The sequence below is a fragment of the Chrysemys picta genome, unplaced genomic scaffold (assembly GCF_011386835.1).
Source record: "Chrysemys picta bellii isolate R12L10 unplaced genomic scaffold, ASM1138683v2 scaf1224, whole genome shotgun sequence".
Taxonomy (NCBI): Eukaryota; Metazoa; Chordata; order Testudines; family Emydidae; genus Chrysemys; species Chrysemys picta.
The window spans coordinates 2,431-19,000 of NW_027053931.1; the positions used below are offsets into that span (position 1 = coordinate 2,431).

Here is a 16,570-nt window from a genome sequence, read left to right on the forward strand (position 1 = left end):
AAGGAATCTTTCTAATGTGAACTGATGCATTGTGCTTTTGCTGCACACAGCCTAAAACAGCTCTGTGTATGGTCTTCTGTGCCTCTGGATGAACCATTTGGGAAGGATGGAATGGGGTATGAGGGCTGCAACTACCATGGTGGAGTAAATTGTGGATGAGTTCATGTCCACCACAAGGTCCCCTCTCCAGTCTTTTCTATAGCATTTACTGAAATTGTACTAGTGCTGTGATGCAGCAATTCAATCCTGCCTTGTCCCATCTTAAATCCTTGCCATATCACTTTTCAGCATTACCCCTGTTGTGCTAAGCACAGAGGTATTTTAGCTTTGAGTTGAATTTGAATCCCCTCCAGCTAGGATTTCTTATATGGGTAACTTACGTACACTGTTAGTGCGTTCGGTGAAGTTATTACAAAACCTACAGTTCCTTTCTCATGAAGATTGATGAACGATCTTTTTCTCACCAAAACTTTCTTTAGAGTTTAATAGACTTATATAAATTAATTAAATAGAAGTACAGTGTTTTAAAAACTACACACAGTAGGATTAATTAATTAAGAAGGAAAGATCCATTTTGCTATGCATTTCTGTATTTTAGGGCATAACGAAAGAATTTTTAGTGAAGTTTGTGAGGATAACTTTTCCTACTGACCAGTGTAATAAAGATATTGTAACAGCTGCAAGGTATTGGTTACACTGCTGGAATTCATTCTGGTGTACACAGAATTTTTTTTATGCATGCCTTTTGGAAAAAAAACAATTTGATAGCAGGTGTGACCTTTAACCTTCCGAGACTTGAAGGACTTAATCATCCTCATTTGTTCAACACTGAATATACTTTGTGCAGAGAGGAAACAGAAGGGAAATGTGCATTTGAGGGGTTTTGTTTTCACAAAAATATTAAAGTTGGGGTTTTGTTGTTGTTGTTTTTCTTGTATAAAAGAAAATGAGATTTTTGCCTAGGAACAACATTTTGTACAAAGACTCCTCATTATAGACTTTTAATGGAAATGTTCAGTGAGCCCTAATTATGAAACAGATGCAAAATGAACACAGTTCCCTATCCAGCCTTGTCTGACTGAACAGGCAGCAGCTGCTGTTGCAGTTCTGCTGGGAAGGTGTCACAGCATACTTCAGCAATACATTGTTCCAACCAGACCACCTTCTGGGGGTATTTTGGGGACAGGGGTAGAGGTGTGGCCATGGTTAAGGGTTGAAGAGAGGGGGTAGCTGCCATGGAAACTACTGCAGCAGCTCTGCAGCCTGAGGTGAGTGGAGTGGTTGGGGAAAGGGGAGTGTTCTGGTCTCTGGAGCACCTCAGTGGAAAGCCAGTTTTGTGGAGAGGAGAGTATTTGTCTGTATAGAGCAGCCTCTTACTTAATCTTTCATTTTTATCGTTTAATTATCTACTGATTAGAGTGAAGGCTATTGGAATTGATGTGAGTCAGGCATGTGCTTGGCAAACTTCTCTACATAACCCTGCCAACACATCACAAATCTGCTTGCAACAGCCCATACCATTCCAGTACCAGACCGATCTCTCTGGGTAACATGCTGCCACATGTGCCAAATAATGTGGTGGTTCAGTTATTTGTAGTAATGTCCAGATTAGAGAATGAAATTCATTTTCACAGGTGACAGAACGTGCATTGGAATGCAAATCTTTTATTTCTAAAGGCTAGAAATTGGTTGGTCATTGGGTCAACGTATTAAAGATAAGAGTGTAGATATCCACCTCTCTCTTGCACTTCAACCTGAGTGTACAGTCAGATTTCAAAAATCTTTCCTTCGTTTTCTTCCCTTAGCCCTCTACTCAAAAGAGTTGATCATGCCACCAGAGCTTTGACCTTTTTTATTACATGAATGAAGGTAGAGGTTCATAATTTGTATAGTTACATGGAATGATACCTTAAATTGAGAGTGGCTGTCATTCTGAAAAATTCTTGAGCATTTAATTATAGCTTTCTAGCTAATTTGTCCTTTGTTCATTCTTGTTTATAAGCCTTTTGGCTTTGAGGTAATCCAAAAGCTTGTTGGTTTATGCGAACATTTCTTTTCATACATGGTCTTATTGCTACTCAAATCTGATTCAAATAATTTTGGGTAGAAACCTTTCCATGTATTGGTGATACCTTGAGAGTGGTCTGCAGAACTTTGTCCTTACCACATTCAGAGCACTCAGCCACACTGACTTCTAAAAACCAGCTATCTGCCAATTGGGCTGAAAGAGGAAGGATGGTCTTGTACTGGGAATGAGTGGATCTGGGATCTGTTCCTAACTCTGCAACAGAATTCCTTTGTGATCTTGGGCAAGTCACTTAGGCATAACATTTTGAGAGAGTCCACTAGTTTTGGATGCTACAAATTTTGGCTTTCTAATTTGATGTTTTTTCAGAGGTAACTGCATTGACCTCATCTGAAGTTGAGACTTTTCAGCATCTCTGTTTTAAGTTTCTCACACTGGACATCCAAAGTTAGTGGCCATGTGGTAATTTTGACCTTAATGTCTCTGTTTGAGTTTCTGATCTGTAAATAGAGAATTATAACCCTTCCCTATGGATGTTGTGAGGATAAGTGCAGGTTTACTGTTTGTGTGATGCTTACTTGCTACGATGATGAACATGACAGAGAAACCCATACATAAAATTGATGTTCTAAGTAGGTCTCTAATGTAGGTGGAAAAATGATACCCTATCTTAACTTCTTCCATGGAGATTTTTTTTCTTTTAACATTTATATAGAGATTTATAAGCGTGTCGTGCTTTTCAGAGACAATAAAGGCCCAATGATTGCCTGACAGAGTTTACCATCTAGGCTGGGAGTTTTGAATCTAGATCAAGGTTGTTACATCAAGGCTTAAAAATTTTTTGCAGGCACCTCTTTGCCAGAGAACTTAATCTACTTTCCAGAGTCCATTGTGAAAGATGGGAAGGCCCCACTATCCAGAGGTAGAACCATAGTGAGAAGTCCAGTCCCTCTACTCCTAGAAATGGGGAAGGGTGATGAGATTCCTACTAGATCCCGCTTAGGGATTCCTAGATCCCACTTAAGAGATTCCATCTTTCATATTACCCTCCAGCTAAAAGGAAGGTTTCAAATGTGCCAGTTACCAGCCCCCTTTGGCAGTTGGAGGGAAGGAGCATTCTCTCTCTTCTCCTTCCCATCCCAAAGCCTCCTATCTTCTGCATAGGTAAGGGGCTCCACAATGCCTCCTCAGCTTCCTGGCTGTTGTAGCTGGGCACTGGGCATTCTGCCATTCTACCACTTCCCTCCAGCTTCCTGGCTGCTAACTCAGAGCAATGTTTGCTAATCTATATTCCCCCCCATTTCTATCCCAGTTAATAGCTCTGATGTCTGTTTCCACTGCTACTCATAGCTTTCTCAAGCAGTAGTACAATTGATGGGATGTCAGTTTGATGGTTGCCCACAGTTTTCAGAATTGCAGCAGTAAAAACTAACTACTATCAAGTCTGTTTTCACTCTGTTAAATCATAGGAGAACACTGAGGAGCAGGACCAACAGCAGCAGAGAGGGGTATTACAGTCTTCTCTCTCTCTCTCTCTCCAACCCAGCAAGACAGCACTGCGTTGTTAACCTTCCAAATGTGAAATGCATTTAATCTTCACAACAGCAAGGGATAGAAACTCTTTGTTTAATTAAGTCAAAGGAAAACTAAAATTCTGCAGAAGTTGGCATAGGTTCTTCTATGCGTCAGGAAAAGCTGCTTACTCTCCAGTGGCAGATGGATTTTTCAAGTCCTCCATTACCTCAAGTTTCCCAGTTTGTTCATCACTAAATGCAATGAGACTTTCCATTTTCCCTATAAATTCTGGGAATTACGAGCACCTGCTCCATCAATAGTGATGAGTTCCATGATTATTTACAAATATGTGTTCAACTTCTTGAAGTCGTCAGTTTGGGTTTAATCAAAATATCAGTTTCTGTAGCCCAACAGTAGGAAAATAAATGCTCTATTTAATATTCTAAAAGCTGAGGACAAACTACAGTGAAACATATCTGTCTACAAGGTTTAGTTTTGTTTTTGTTTTTTTAAGGACTTTTCATCCTGTTTTGGTTATAAAATGAAAATGTTTGTTTTCTTGTGATTCCTTTGTATTTCTAAAGTACAGTTACATTTAAAATGCTATGTCATTTTAATTTATCTTTATCTTTATATTTTTCTATTTATCAGGAATTAAGTAGTTAAGAGTTGTAGTTATTCTCTGTATCATTTGACACCGACCACATGCACTTAGCCATGATGCTTAAAAGATGGATTAGAAACTAGGTTTAGTTTGTCTAGCTTTATCTGTTCTTTCATCTTCACAGCTGATGTAAGGAGTGTGTCATTGATGATGCCCAGTAATAGGTATGCTAACGTGTAGCTTATTTTATGCTTTGAATTAGAGTATTGCTTGAAAAACATATTTTTGATTATTCCTTTCTTATCACAGCTATGCTGGTCAGCATATCTGTGAAGTGGTATGTTAAGTTATTCTACATAAGATTGTGCTTTCTGCTTTGTCTAAATGAGTCCTAACTTTTTAGGGGCAGTCCTAACTTTTTATACACGGGTGGTTTTTGTTTCTTTGTTTTTGTCACCATAACTATATTGGTTTAGTAACATATGTAGTTAAAGCAGTACAACACCCTAGTGTGGACACAGCTATACCTGTACAAAGATGCTTATAATGGTACAGTTAATTCCCCAGAGCCAGGATTTCACTCAGTATCTTTTGCAGGGACAATGTATCTTATTTTTAGACAAACTGATTTTTTTTTAGTTGCTCCTGGAACAATCTCAGAAGCCCTCATAAATTTTGAGCCATTAATGCAGTGGTGTGGGAATTAGCAAATCTGTACTCTTTTAGAGAACTGAGAATTTAGTACTATAAAGTGACTTTTTTTGGTGAAAAATGGTCTCTTAGTTAGTGTCTTCTATCTACGGAATATAGAAACAGTATTAAAGATGACTATTGAAAGTAAACCAAGTTCATGCTTTACCTGAAACTGTGGTTTTAGTTGCATCTTCGGAACATCTGTTTGTCATATCCATAGATACTGAATCTTTAAGTGGATTTATGGTTTTCCCCCAGAGACTGCTTTTTGGTCATCTTAATTACAATTTTTTAAAATATGAAGTGTATACTGAAGATTATTACTCCATGAACTAAGATCCATTTGAAGAAGAGAAAGTATTCGCAACCAATACATTTGTGCCTGTTCTCTCTTGCTATTCAGAATAACTTTGGTAGAGCTAGATTTCTAGTAAAGAAGCAACAACAACATTTGCAGTTGAAACAGGTTTTATTTGGGTACCTTTGGGGGTTCCAGTTTTCTGGATAATGCCAGGATAGAATATGCCAATTTAAAATATTTTCTTCCCCGGAACTGCACAGGAAAAAAATATTAGTGCATAAGTATTAGTGCATTTTGTTTATGTTCGATAATTCTTTTTTTTTCTTTTCAGACCAGCCAGACCATTCAAATTACCAAAAAGGTAAGGTACCGTATAAGCACTTACAAATCTTGTGCATGTTCTCTCATGTGTTAAGAAAACCATGTCTCATACAAAGGTGTTAGTGTATTGTAAAATTAGCTGTTGTGCATATGACTAGGTTTCCTTCTAAAAGCAGATGGAAAGAATAATACTAATTTTGGACAAATATCCCGTGTTGTCTTCTGATTCTTTTTTAATTTTATTTTCTTTACAAAGTGTGTGTGTGTGTGTGTGTGTGTGTGTGTGTGTGTGTGTGTGTGTGCGCGTGTGCACAGCTGACCACAGTCCTGCTCCTGAGTGTACCACCAGAAACTCTCTGGTCCAACACCAATAATTATAAAACAGCTTGATTTTAAAAGCTCAGGAGAGGGCATTGCAATAATCTTTCCTACTCTTAAACAAAAATACAGCATGGTTAATGGTAGAAAGAAGAATGGCCTACCCAAAATGTTCATGCACCTGAAATATTAGATACCATTTCAAATGAACACATGTTAAAGGAATAATCCAGGTGCAGGAATTGCCCTCAGTAAATAATAGATCTGTTCAGTGAATATACTGCATATAAATCCAATCAAATACATTTCCACTGTACATGAAACAATGAAAACCTCTTAAATATACACCAACTAGACATTTTGAAAAGTTGTATATATCTTTTTGTGTACAACCAGATTGTTATGAACCCGGTTTTTCTTCTTATACACAGAGATACAGATTCACAATGGAGAACTCCTAAGCATTGTTTTATTGCTTAGTATGCAAACATGATTTCCCAGCTCATTAGAAGTGCAGCGAGGCAAGTAAAGAATCACAAATATATGGATTGGGTAGATTAGAAAAGAGGAGCACCATACCACAAAGCAGTGTAGGAAATGTTAACGTACTACAGACTAGACTGAATGCAGCAGATGTTTTGGCATAAAATAAATTTCAGGCAGCAATGAATTTTGTGGCTAGTGGGAACTTCCACTTGATTCGGACTACTGAATGGCCGAAGAAATGACTTGCTTACCAGTCTGGCCCAGTCCTCTGACTCTTCTCAGCCAGTTGCACCAATGTATTGGTGGGTTTAGTCAGCTAGTATAAGGCAGGAAACTGAGGCCTTGATTCAGGAAAGCTCTTAAACACATATTTAACTTAAAGCGTGCCATTTTAAAATTTGAGTTCTTTCTTGAATAGGGGTGGATTTAAGCAGATGCTTAATTGCTTTTCTGAATTGGGGGCAGAGGTCTGAGGCCAGTCACTTTCATCTTCAGGTCAATGCACCCACATTTTTTTAAATTCAGGTCAAATCCACGGCTTGCCTTTTAGGGGAAGAACTACAATTTAATTTTAAAGCTCCCACCTCCCACACAATGGCTACGAAATAAGAAGAAGTGGAGAGACCAGCTTTTCCTTTTGAATAACAACTCAGGATCTCAGTTGTTTGTGGACAAATCACCGAAGAGATTTCTTGCTTTACACCAGTGTCATTAGTGGTGCCAAATGAAGCTCAGACAGACAAAATCTGAAAATATGAAGTTGAGAAAAGAGAATTAATTACTGTATCTCAAAAATGTGCGCTGTCTGGAAAGGGAAAGATATTTCCAGATTTGTCAGAGGCAACTTAAAATTATTGTGAATCTATTTGATACACATACTCATGCCTTTTTTTTTTTTTTTGCATTTTCAGTGAACTGTGAAATTGTTTATATGCTCAAGGTACCAAAAAGCACATAGGCTAATTAACAAAGTGCATCAGAGTGTTGAAAACCAACAAGGATTGCAAATTATGTAGAAACAAATGTTGTTGTCACATAGTTCAAATGGATGCTTTTGCTATTCTGGCTGCAGTGATCGTTGCTGATACAAATATCCAGTGTATGACTGTGATGGGACCGACACTGGAGCAATGCTGGGCTAGGGAGGCCCCGCCCCTTAACAAGTTGAACTTGCATAGCATGTTCTCAGTCCAGGAGCAGTTTTTAAAGGACATTACTGCTAGGAGAAGGGAGAAACGAGTGCATGTGACACCAGGAAGCCAGGCTGATGCTGAGAGCTGTGTCAAGAGTAGCAACAGCTCTGTGAAGGCTACTCTAGCAGCAGGGACTTGGATTCATCCCTTTCTTTGGGAGTTGAAAGCTCTACGAGAGATTAACTAACGGAACAGGACACTAAGAGACTGAGGAAAGTCTGCCTAGCCTATGATTATGCCCCAAACTAAGGAACTCCAGATGTTAGGAAGTGACCTCAGAGAACACCTAATTTGGGGTAGTTCAGTAACTGGGCTGGATACTTGGATAACCTCTAGGGCCCTGGTTCGGGACCCGGTGAAGTAGGTGGGTCCGGGTCCCCTACTTAGCACCCTTTCTCCTGCTCCTCTGTATTGACTGGACTCTGGGGGACCAATCAGAGTACAAGGGGGTGATTGAGACCACAACTGAGGCCCCCTCTGGGATGACTAGGCCAGCAGAAACCATAAGGCCAAGAGCTATCCACTAGGCTTGCTGGTCATCAGATCTTCCCACTACAGTGACACGAAAAAATAGGACAATTTACAAGAGTAAAGACCTGGTAATGTTTCCTATATAAGGTTTATTAAAGTCTTTAAACAGGTCATGTAGGCCACAACTTTCTTTAGTGTTCTTGAGTGAAGAGTTCTGCTCAACTGAGATGAGCGCAAGCTGCTCAGCAGAGGATGGAATCACACACACAACAGGGTAAAGGAATCATTCTTGCAGTAGCAACATACTGGTGAAAAATAACTTTCAAGTCTTCAGAGCTCTCGACAAACATTTAACTAGTCAATGTAGAATCTGGTGTATATAGAAATATTGAATCCTGTAAATAGAAAAATGTTAAGTCATCTACTCCCTCTCCCTTAAACTTTTATTTAATAATAAATTGCACTTCAAACAGATTTAGAAACTTTCACTAATTAAGGTTGAGAATCCCTGTGTGAGATTGGTAAATATTATTCCACATTTATCTATGGAGAAACTGAAGCAAAGCCACACTAGCACTTGAATCTTCCCAAGTCTGTGCTGAACCCTGCAGAACATACCCCTTTCTCATTGCTGAAGTGAAGATTTTTCAGGTTGAGGCACACTGCAGAGGACTCCCAGGGCAGTCAGTAACAGCATTGTTGGTTTTATTATAGAGAAATGGTAAACTGCTGCCAGAGTGACTGTCCTGTTGCCTTGGGATAAAAAGGGGAATTCGATGTTGTTTTAGCAATAGAACAGAAAATCTCTGGACAGAGGGTAACTGGGTCCAGGTAAGAACATACAGATGTTGTGCTGATCTGATTTTTCAAAACAACAACAGTCTCTCGGGGTAGTGAAAGTAGGTGTAGAGAGAGCTGTAATATAAACTAACCTTTATTTTAGTCTGCATGGAGATTGAGGAGGAAGTAGACTATAAATTGTCCTGATTTAATATTTACATGTGTACAACTACTATCAATATGCTATGATTCATACTGTGACGAACTGGGACTGTTCTTACTGTGGTGTGTGAATGCTGACAGGGGAGTGTGGCTAGGATAGTCTGCATTGGGGGATGGGAGTCTGCCCGAAGGCGAATACCTGAGCGTGTAACATGAGAACCCAGGAAGGGGTTGGAGGCCAGGTGACACCTTGGCCCGGGAAACTGAACAAAGGCTGTGGGAGGGGTCGCTGAAGGCAGAGTGTTGGAAGCGGGCTGGAGAGATGGCTGGGAGGCAGAGATGGCTCTGACCCCCCAAAGGGGGGGGGCTGGGATGCCCTGGGACCCCAAGCTGGACCTAACTGAGGGGGGCCCTGTTGTCTGTGCCTGCAAGACCTGTCTTGGACTGTATTCCTGTCATCCAAATAAACCTTCTGCTTTACTGGCTGGCTGAGTCTCATGGTGAATCGCAGGAAGCCGGGGGTGCAGGGCCCTGAGTTCCCCAATACTCCGTGACACATACTCAAATGTTTTTTCAAAATGCATCACAAACCTCACCGGACTTTGTCCCCTCTGTTCTGAAGATTAGACAGCATAACCTTTCTGTAAAGCTGTCCTTGGAACTCCAGGACCTTGATTTCAATGACTGATGTAAGACTAATTATAGTGAACTTCGTACTTCTGGGTTTCATTTTTTTGCTTTTTTTTTATTGCACACTTTTTGTCAATGTAACAAGATCCTCTTATTGAGATAAATATTTAATTATGTATGTGAAAGCTTCTTTGCTCTAAGAATTTATTAGCAAGATATGATATATACTGAAATCTGAGTATGTGTGTGGGTATTGCAGTTTATTTTCATCCTTGAACTTGCAGCAAATTCTGTGGACTATCATAATAGGCTCGGAATAACTTTTTTTAAATTGTAGATTTAAGTTAGAAAGCAAATGGTTCTTCTGGCTTATGCAAATCACTTATTTTCTTGTGTAGTACAGATCAGGGAAAACCATTCTGACCAAACCAGAACTATAAAGTTGAGGAAGTAGTATAAAAATCAATAATGCATACTTGGTCTTATGATGCAATTTGACTTAAAATGATGTTAATTGTGCTTTATCCATAGTTGCCAGAATAGATTGAGTAAAAGTAGCGATTATCATTACCTGACCTGTGAACCAAAGAAATCTATTTTTGAATAAGTCAGAAATAATAATCTTAGAGGCAGCAGCAGCACACACAAAAATGCTAAACTGAAATCTATATTTTTATAACAATCTTAAAGAAATACCAATGGACTGGTGAGAGAGACTTTTTTTTTTAACAAGAACCCAAATGAAGTTTCAAGAGGAGAGGGAATTGCTGGAGATGAACATCATCTTTTTTTGGTCTGTTTCTCACTTCAATTTAAAAAAAAAATGAAAATGAGATTAAACTGGATCTCACATAGATACCCGGCAAAGGTCTGAAGCCTCCATTTAGGTGTAATAAAAAAATAGACCCATGCTTTAGATGGGTCTTATTCAGTAAGGAGAGAGGTGTGAAATAATTCTGTTCTTCTTTTGTTTTCAAATTCCTCTTTCCTTGCTAAAATATATTTTTTTTCTTTCCTTATAGTTATGCAGCCCTGATAGCTGACTGGCCAGTGGTGGTTCTAGGCATGTGTACTGTGTTAATAGTGGTGTGTGCGTTGGTTGGCATATTAGTTCCAGATCTTCCAGACTTCTCTGATCCTTTGCTAGTAAGTTAGCATCTGTTTCCTGTACTGTCAGATAATTTTCTCTGCTGTACTGTTTCCCCCAACAATAATGGTAAACAGGTAAAAATGTAAGTAGAGTTTAGAGAACTTGTTACATTGCTTTCCAATACAGATGTGCCCAAACCAAAACCCCAAATCTGAGCACATCTGAGCTTTTAGGACATTTGGGTATGAACTTTGCAGTCCAGACCCAGCTATATTTTCACAAGGGCTGAGGAGCTGCTGAATTTTTCAGATTTTGTTGGTAGAAATGACAGTTTTCTGTCAACATAAATCTATTTGGGTTGTTCTGAATATATTTTAAGAGAGAAGTTCTTGTATTAGCAAGGCTAACAGATGTAGTGAGACTTATCTAATAAATCCTATGGAAGAGAATAGTAGATCGTAGAGTTCGTGGTATTTCTTCTAATGCAAATGTCCTAGTAGATCAAGAAACCAAAAGAGTTAAGAGGGATACAAAGAGGTGGTTGCACATCAGTCTGTTTTGCACTAGATTTGAATTCCAGTACCCAGCAGACAGCTATCCAAAGCTTATACATGTTCCACAAACAAATTTCTATGCATTTAATATTGTTGTGAATTTACTCCATGCATTAGAACATAGTCACAGTAGACAGGTTCTCTGTCCTGGAGATCATAAATTCTAAATTAGGTTTCGGAGTGGGGTGCCAGGATCTATTAAAGGAAGAGGAAACCTAAGAACTTTTGAGTAATGGAGTCCTATCCGTAGTGAAGGTCTGAAAGGAATCTTTATCTGATTCTGATAAAGACTGTGGTCAGTTCTTATTTGTTCTGAACCAGCTCAACCATGTATTTAGAACTGTCATGGAAAGAGTTTTACTTGACTACCCTAAAGTACTACAAAGTTACTGTTAAATTGATACTATAATACCATTCCACTGTACAGAAAAAATGAAATTCAGTAAACTAGTATTTCTAGAAACAGCCAACAATAACTTGTCCTAATTGAAACATAACTGAATGTTGGTGCCCAGAGTCCTAGGCTGTCACCCTTAACCCCTGGACGGTTCTTCCTCTCTAAGAAGTCTCTGATTATCCTCTCTAGTTATACCTTTTCCCCCTTGTAACGGTGTGGGACTCACCCCTGCGGCGCTTCTTTCTGGTCATCCAGGGACTTAGCTCATTTCTAGCCAGAGCACCCTCTGATGGTCACCATCCTGCTCGACATTAGCCCCCGTGTCCCTCCCGGACCCTGGTGTCCTCCCCTGTCAGGGTCCTGCCCCCAACAGTAACCCACTATCTAGGGATTCCCACCCAGGGGAATCCCCACCCCCTATCCTCCACCTTGCCTCAGTGGCTACTGCCAGTCACCATCTAGCCCTGTTTCACTAGGGCCGACTGCAGTCTGTAATGGCCACTCATCATTGGCAGGGGACTTTGGACCTGCTGCCTTTCCCTACAACTCAGTACCAATCTGGGACTTGGACAAGGCCCTGCAGCCTGGGGAGTTGCCAGCCTGGAGCTTCCCAGCTCCTCTGGCCTTTCCCTAGCCCTGCTTCACTCCAGTACCCATAGCTTCCCAAACAGCTAGGTCCCTCTCCCTTCAGAGCTAGAGGAAGATTGACTGAGTGTTTGGCTCACAGCCCTTTTATAAGGGCCAGCTGTGGCCTGATGGGGGCGTGGTCCAGCTGTAGCTGCCTCCCCAATCAGCCCAGGCTTGCTGCTTTCCCCAGCCACAGCCCTCTGCAGGGTTGTTCCAACCCCTTCAGGGCTAGAGCGGGCAACCGCCCCGCTACACTCCCCTTTGAATCACCACCCTAAATAATCCTTCTCCATCCTATGTGTTGACATAGTTCAAATATCTGTTGATTGCTATCATTTCCCTTCCCCTCTCTCTGCCCCTCTCTAACCAAGTTCTGGGTCTTGGAGACATTGAATTTTCCTTGTCCTGTAGGAAGGGAATGCGTAGTCTTGTTTTATATGGTAAGTTGGTGTTATTCAATAGAATTCTCTTTGCAATACAGGAAATCTCTTGTATTGTCTGTCTCTCTTAATTTTACTCCATACATCAGTCCATCAAACACCTTGATCATTTTTATATATTCTGGATTTTGAAGACAGGAAAATGGACAAATAGGGCACCAAAATTCTTTATCTAGCCATTGATACTGTTACCTGTCAACCATGAGTTTCAGAGTACAAGCCATCAGACCTCAGTGAAGATGGGCTGTAGAAACAGAGTTACACTTCCTGCATCCGAAGAAGTGAGGTTTTAACTTACGAAAGCTTATGCCCAAATAAATCTGTTAGTCTTTAAGGTGCCACCAGACTCCTTGTTGTTTTTTTAGAGTTACAATTGTGAAGCATAGAGCGACTTGACTAGCAGTATGTTCTTTCTGCAAAACTGAATTCTGGCAATGCTATACAATTTCATGGTTTGGGAATAAAGGCAGTTTTAGCACACATACGTAATTATATTCTGAAATACTAAGAAAATTTATTGATAGGTGAAAAATTGAAAATTGTCAATATTGCCAGTTTATAGTGTTACCCATAAAAGCTAATATTGCATATTTGACATTGTTTGCTTTCACAAATTAACCACTTAATTTTTTTTATTACTATAGATAAGAGTTTGTCTCAGAAAATAGAACTGGAAGCACAAGAAGCCGAGCTTCAGCATTTAAAAAACAACAATAAATTGCTCCAGGATTCAGTCCAGGAGCTACAACTTGAAAATGGAACCCTTAAGAAGATGAACAAGGCTTTAGAAGAAGAAAAAGTAGACTTACTAGAAACAAACATAAGTTTTTCAGATAGTTTAATAAGGCATTTCATACTTAAGCTTTTAAGAGCCAAAATAGTTATTTGTGTCCTTTTTAATATCTAGTCTCTATTCTAATATAACATTTGCTATAACTTCTCCATTAGTAGCATGGAAATCTCATTAAATCTGTTACCTTATAAACTTCTGGCTATCAAAGATACAGGAGGTCTTTAGCGGGACACCTGAAAACATGATAAAATATGCACGTTTTGTCTGTTCTGTGGCCCAGCTTTTCTCCTCATTTGGAACAAAGAGGTGATTCCTCTCACCTGTAGAACTGGGAGGTGGACCAGTGTTGTTGCTGAAGGCTCCAGGACTAAGCTCCATCCTTCACCTCAGGCCACCAGAAATTGTGTCCACCAGCAGAACGAGTTGGCGGTTCAGTTTCTCCCAACAACTTTGTTTTATCATGAATTTTTGTTCATTTTTCTGCTACATTGATTTCATTTCAACTTCTTGCTCCTCTTTCTCTCTCCTCAAATAAGTTCTCTGGATCCGCAAACACAGCACTTCTCAGTAACTCCCTTTGACCACTAGTGCAGTGGTAGAAAAGCACAGCAAAATCAAGCTAAGTCCAAGTAGTTCAGTGGGCAGCTTTTTAGGGGTCTTAGAGGGTAACCTACGTCTTGCTGCTACAAGCCACCAACCCTTGCTGTGTGAGGGGATGGAGCTTTGTTGGACCAGTGCACTAGTGCCCTGCATGCGCACATAAACACACCCACATAGTCTGCTCAGGAATAACACTTGGAAACTCCATATGCTCTGGGTCCCAAAAAGACAAATAGAATTGTCCCCTTTGTAAGGAAGTAATATGTGTAATTAATGAGCAGGAAGTATAAACATCAGGCTTTAAATCTTTTCTCTTGCCTTCCCATCCTTAGGATGTGTTTGCTGGGGTTTTCTCCTATATGCGGGTCTCCTGGAGTGCTCTGTATCAGACTCACTGCCCCTCCCACCCTGGAGTATATCTGAGTGTGCAGAGACACGTGTTACTTCTGTGAAGCCCTGTCTCAGGTGGCAGGGTAATGTAAATTGTTCATCTCTGCTTTTCAACCTGGGATCCTCTTTCAACCAGGGAAGGGGGCCCAAATTTGAGGTCACAATGGAGTGGGAATTGTCCCTGTCCGTTTATCAGGTCAAGGACCCAGGCTTTACCAGGGAAAGGAGTTTGGAGTCTCCTCCCCCTCTCCATAGGCTTGCTCAGCGTTGAAGGATTAAAGAGCACTTTAGACAGTGTGTGTCCAGAACAGAGGCACATAAGAATTCCATTCCTTATGTAGCTGCACCATCAGGGGATTACAGAGGCATCAAGGAGAAATCCCTTCCCATGTTCAAAATGGCTCCTGCTTTACTGAGTAAAAACCCCCAAGTGGTACTAATTCTCTTCGGAAGGGTGTAGACAGACACCCTTTCGGGCACCTGGGGCCATCTAGCAAGCTATTCCAACAATCAGCATTTGTCTCAGTACCCCTACTTAGTTGAGAAATGCCCAGAGCAGGGTGATTAGCGTGCTACCTCACTTCTGTAAACAATCGGGGGAAGTACCCCATGTACACAACCACACAAAAAAGAAATCCCAAACCCACATGACTCTCTCATCACCGGAAGCCAGTGTCTTGAAAAAAACCTCAATAATAATAAACTATCTAGTTTCTCATGCTTTCCTCCTTTGAGATCATCATTTCTGGTTAAAACTAGATGTTAAACTAAAATGTAAGGAAAATTTGAAAGTTTGGGGAACCTAAGTGCAGCAGTAGTCCTACCAGAGAGAGACATCGCCATGCCTCCACTTATGGTGCAAAGGAAACAATACCTTACTTGCCAGGGTCTGTACTTCAAAATTAGACCGTGTTTAAACATGTCTTTTCACTCTGCCCTTAAGGTTAACCATAACTGACTGACTGTGATATTAAACATAACAGTGCAGTGTCTACACTGCATGTTGTAACATCATGTTAATGAACACATTAATTAATACCTTGTGAAACTTCCCACTGTAGACGTGCCCCTATTGTCTTTAAACTGCTTCTACTACCTCATTATGTCACATGCAACTTGTGAGAGCATATCAGTTCTGATGTATGCAGAATTTCCATCTAAATTATTAATTAAGTGATTCTTCTTATGACAGCACTATTTTTGCTAATAATTTAGATAGGCGTTTTTAGTTTTTAAACCTGTCCATCTAGGTGAATTTCTTCTTATCAATTCCCTCTGCATTTTCTAGCCTGCAGTCTTTTTCTACTTCCATTTGTGGTGAATGACGGACTGTAGTTCTGTGCTCTCGCTTCAGAAATAAACACATGAAAAAGCAATCATGTAGCACAGTGTGGAGCCCGTATTGTGGCAAGCAGGCACTGAGTTACAGTGCTCACTCCATGCCCAGCTAATGGAGCACTGTGCTTGATATTTACGTTATCCTGAAGTGTGTTTTATAAGGCTGCCAGTTATCCACCATCCCTTTATTTTGGCATTCCAATGCACATAGGGTGGACAAACCTGCCTGGACCACATGCGTTTCAGCTGGGTTTTGTCATTTGGTTGTTTTGAATATTCTATTTAGATTATTATTTCTCTATCAAGGAAATCTACACACATGTAGCTTTCCAATAAACATGACTTTAATGTTTCTCTGTTGGAATTAGAAGCTGCTATAATTCAATTGTATATTACTAAGTGAATCTACTATACAAATGCATATTATAACTTTTGTCTGGTTTTTTAGTTGCACTGAACTTTTAATGACAGGTGAGATGCCATTAGTGAGAGTATAATGCTTATACAGAAGAATGAAGTTTCCTATTAGCAACTACAAACAATTTTTTATTTTATAGTTGGACAATCTGAAGTCTACAATTCAACGGAAGAAGCAAAATGGATTTGCTCGCAGTAAAATGAAGACGTGGATGAAATCCTGTAAGCAGCTAGAGAAGGGAAAAAAAATGTTGGAGAAACAAATTGCTGAACATGGTGCTCCATTAAAGGAGCAAAAGCCAAGTATGGGATAGTTTAAGAAGGAAATGCTCTACTAGAATGTTATTATAAGGCTGCAAATCATTCATGGAAGTCACGGTTTCTGTGACCTCTGTGAATTTTGCAGTGCTGGTGCAGCTGATCC

General features: G+C 40.0%; 1 protein-coding gene across 5 annotated transcripts; it reads left to right on the top strand.

Moving 5' to 3' along the window:
- Positions 1–627: 627 nt before the first annotated feature.
- LOC135979798 (protein dispatched homolog 2-like) lies at positions 628–16,515 on the top strand. 5 transcript variants are annotated; one of them, XR_010597045.1, is made up of 6 exons: positions 638–1,268; positions 5,471–5,500; positions 8,643–8,759; positions 10,523–10,646; positions 13,253–13,407; positions 16,287–16,477. XR_010597045.1 is itself a non-coding variant. In XM_065579998.1 (4 exons), the coding sequence occupies exons 1-4, from the start codon at positions 4,353–4,355 to the stop codon at positions 16,458–16,460; spliced, it is 345 nt and encodes a 114-aa protein (XP_065436070.1). In that variant the 5' UTR covers positions 3,621–4,352; the 3' UTR covers positions 16,461–16,515. The 5 variants fall into 5 exon arrangements, 1 of the variants encoding a protein (XP_065436070.1); XR_010597046.1 differs by lacking the exon at positions 638–1,268 and adding an exon at positions 3,631–4,369; XR_010597048.1 differs by lacking the exon at positions 13,253–13,407 and having other exon boundaries at positions 628–1,268; positions 16,287–16,506.
- The last annotated feature ends 55 nt before the right edge of the window (positions 16,516–16,570 follow it).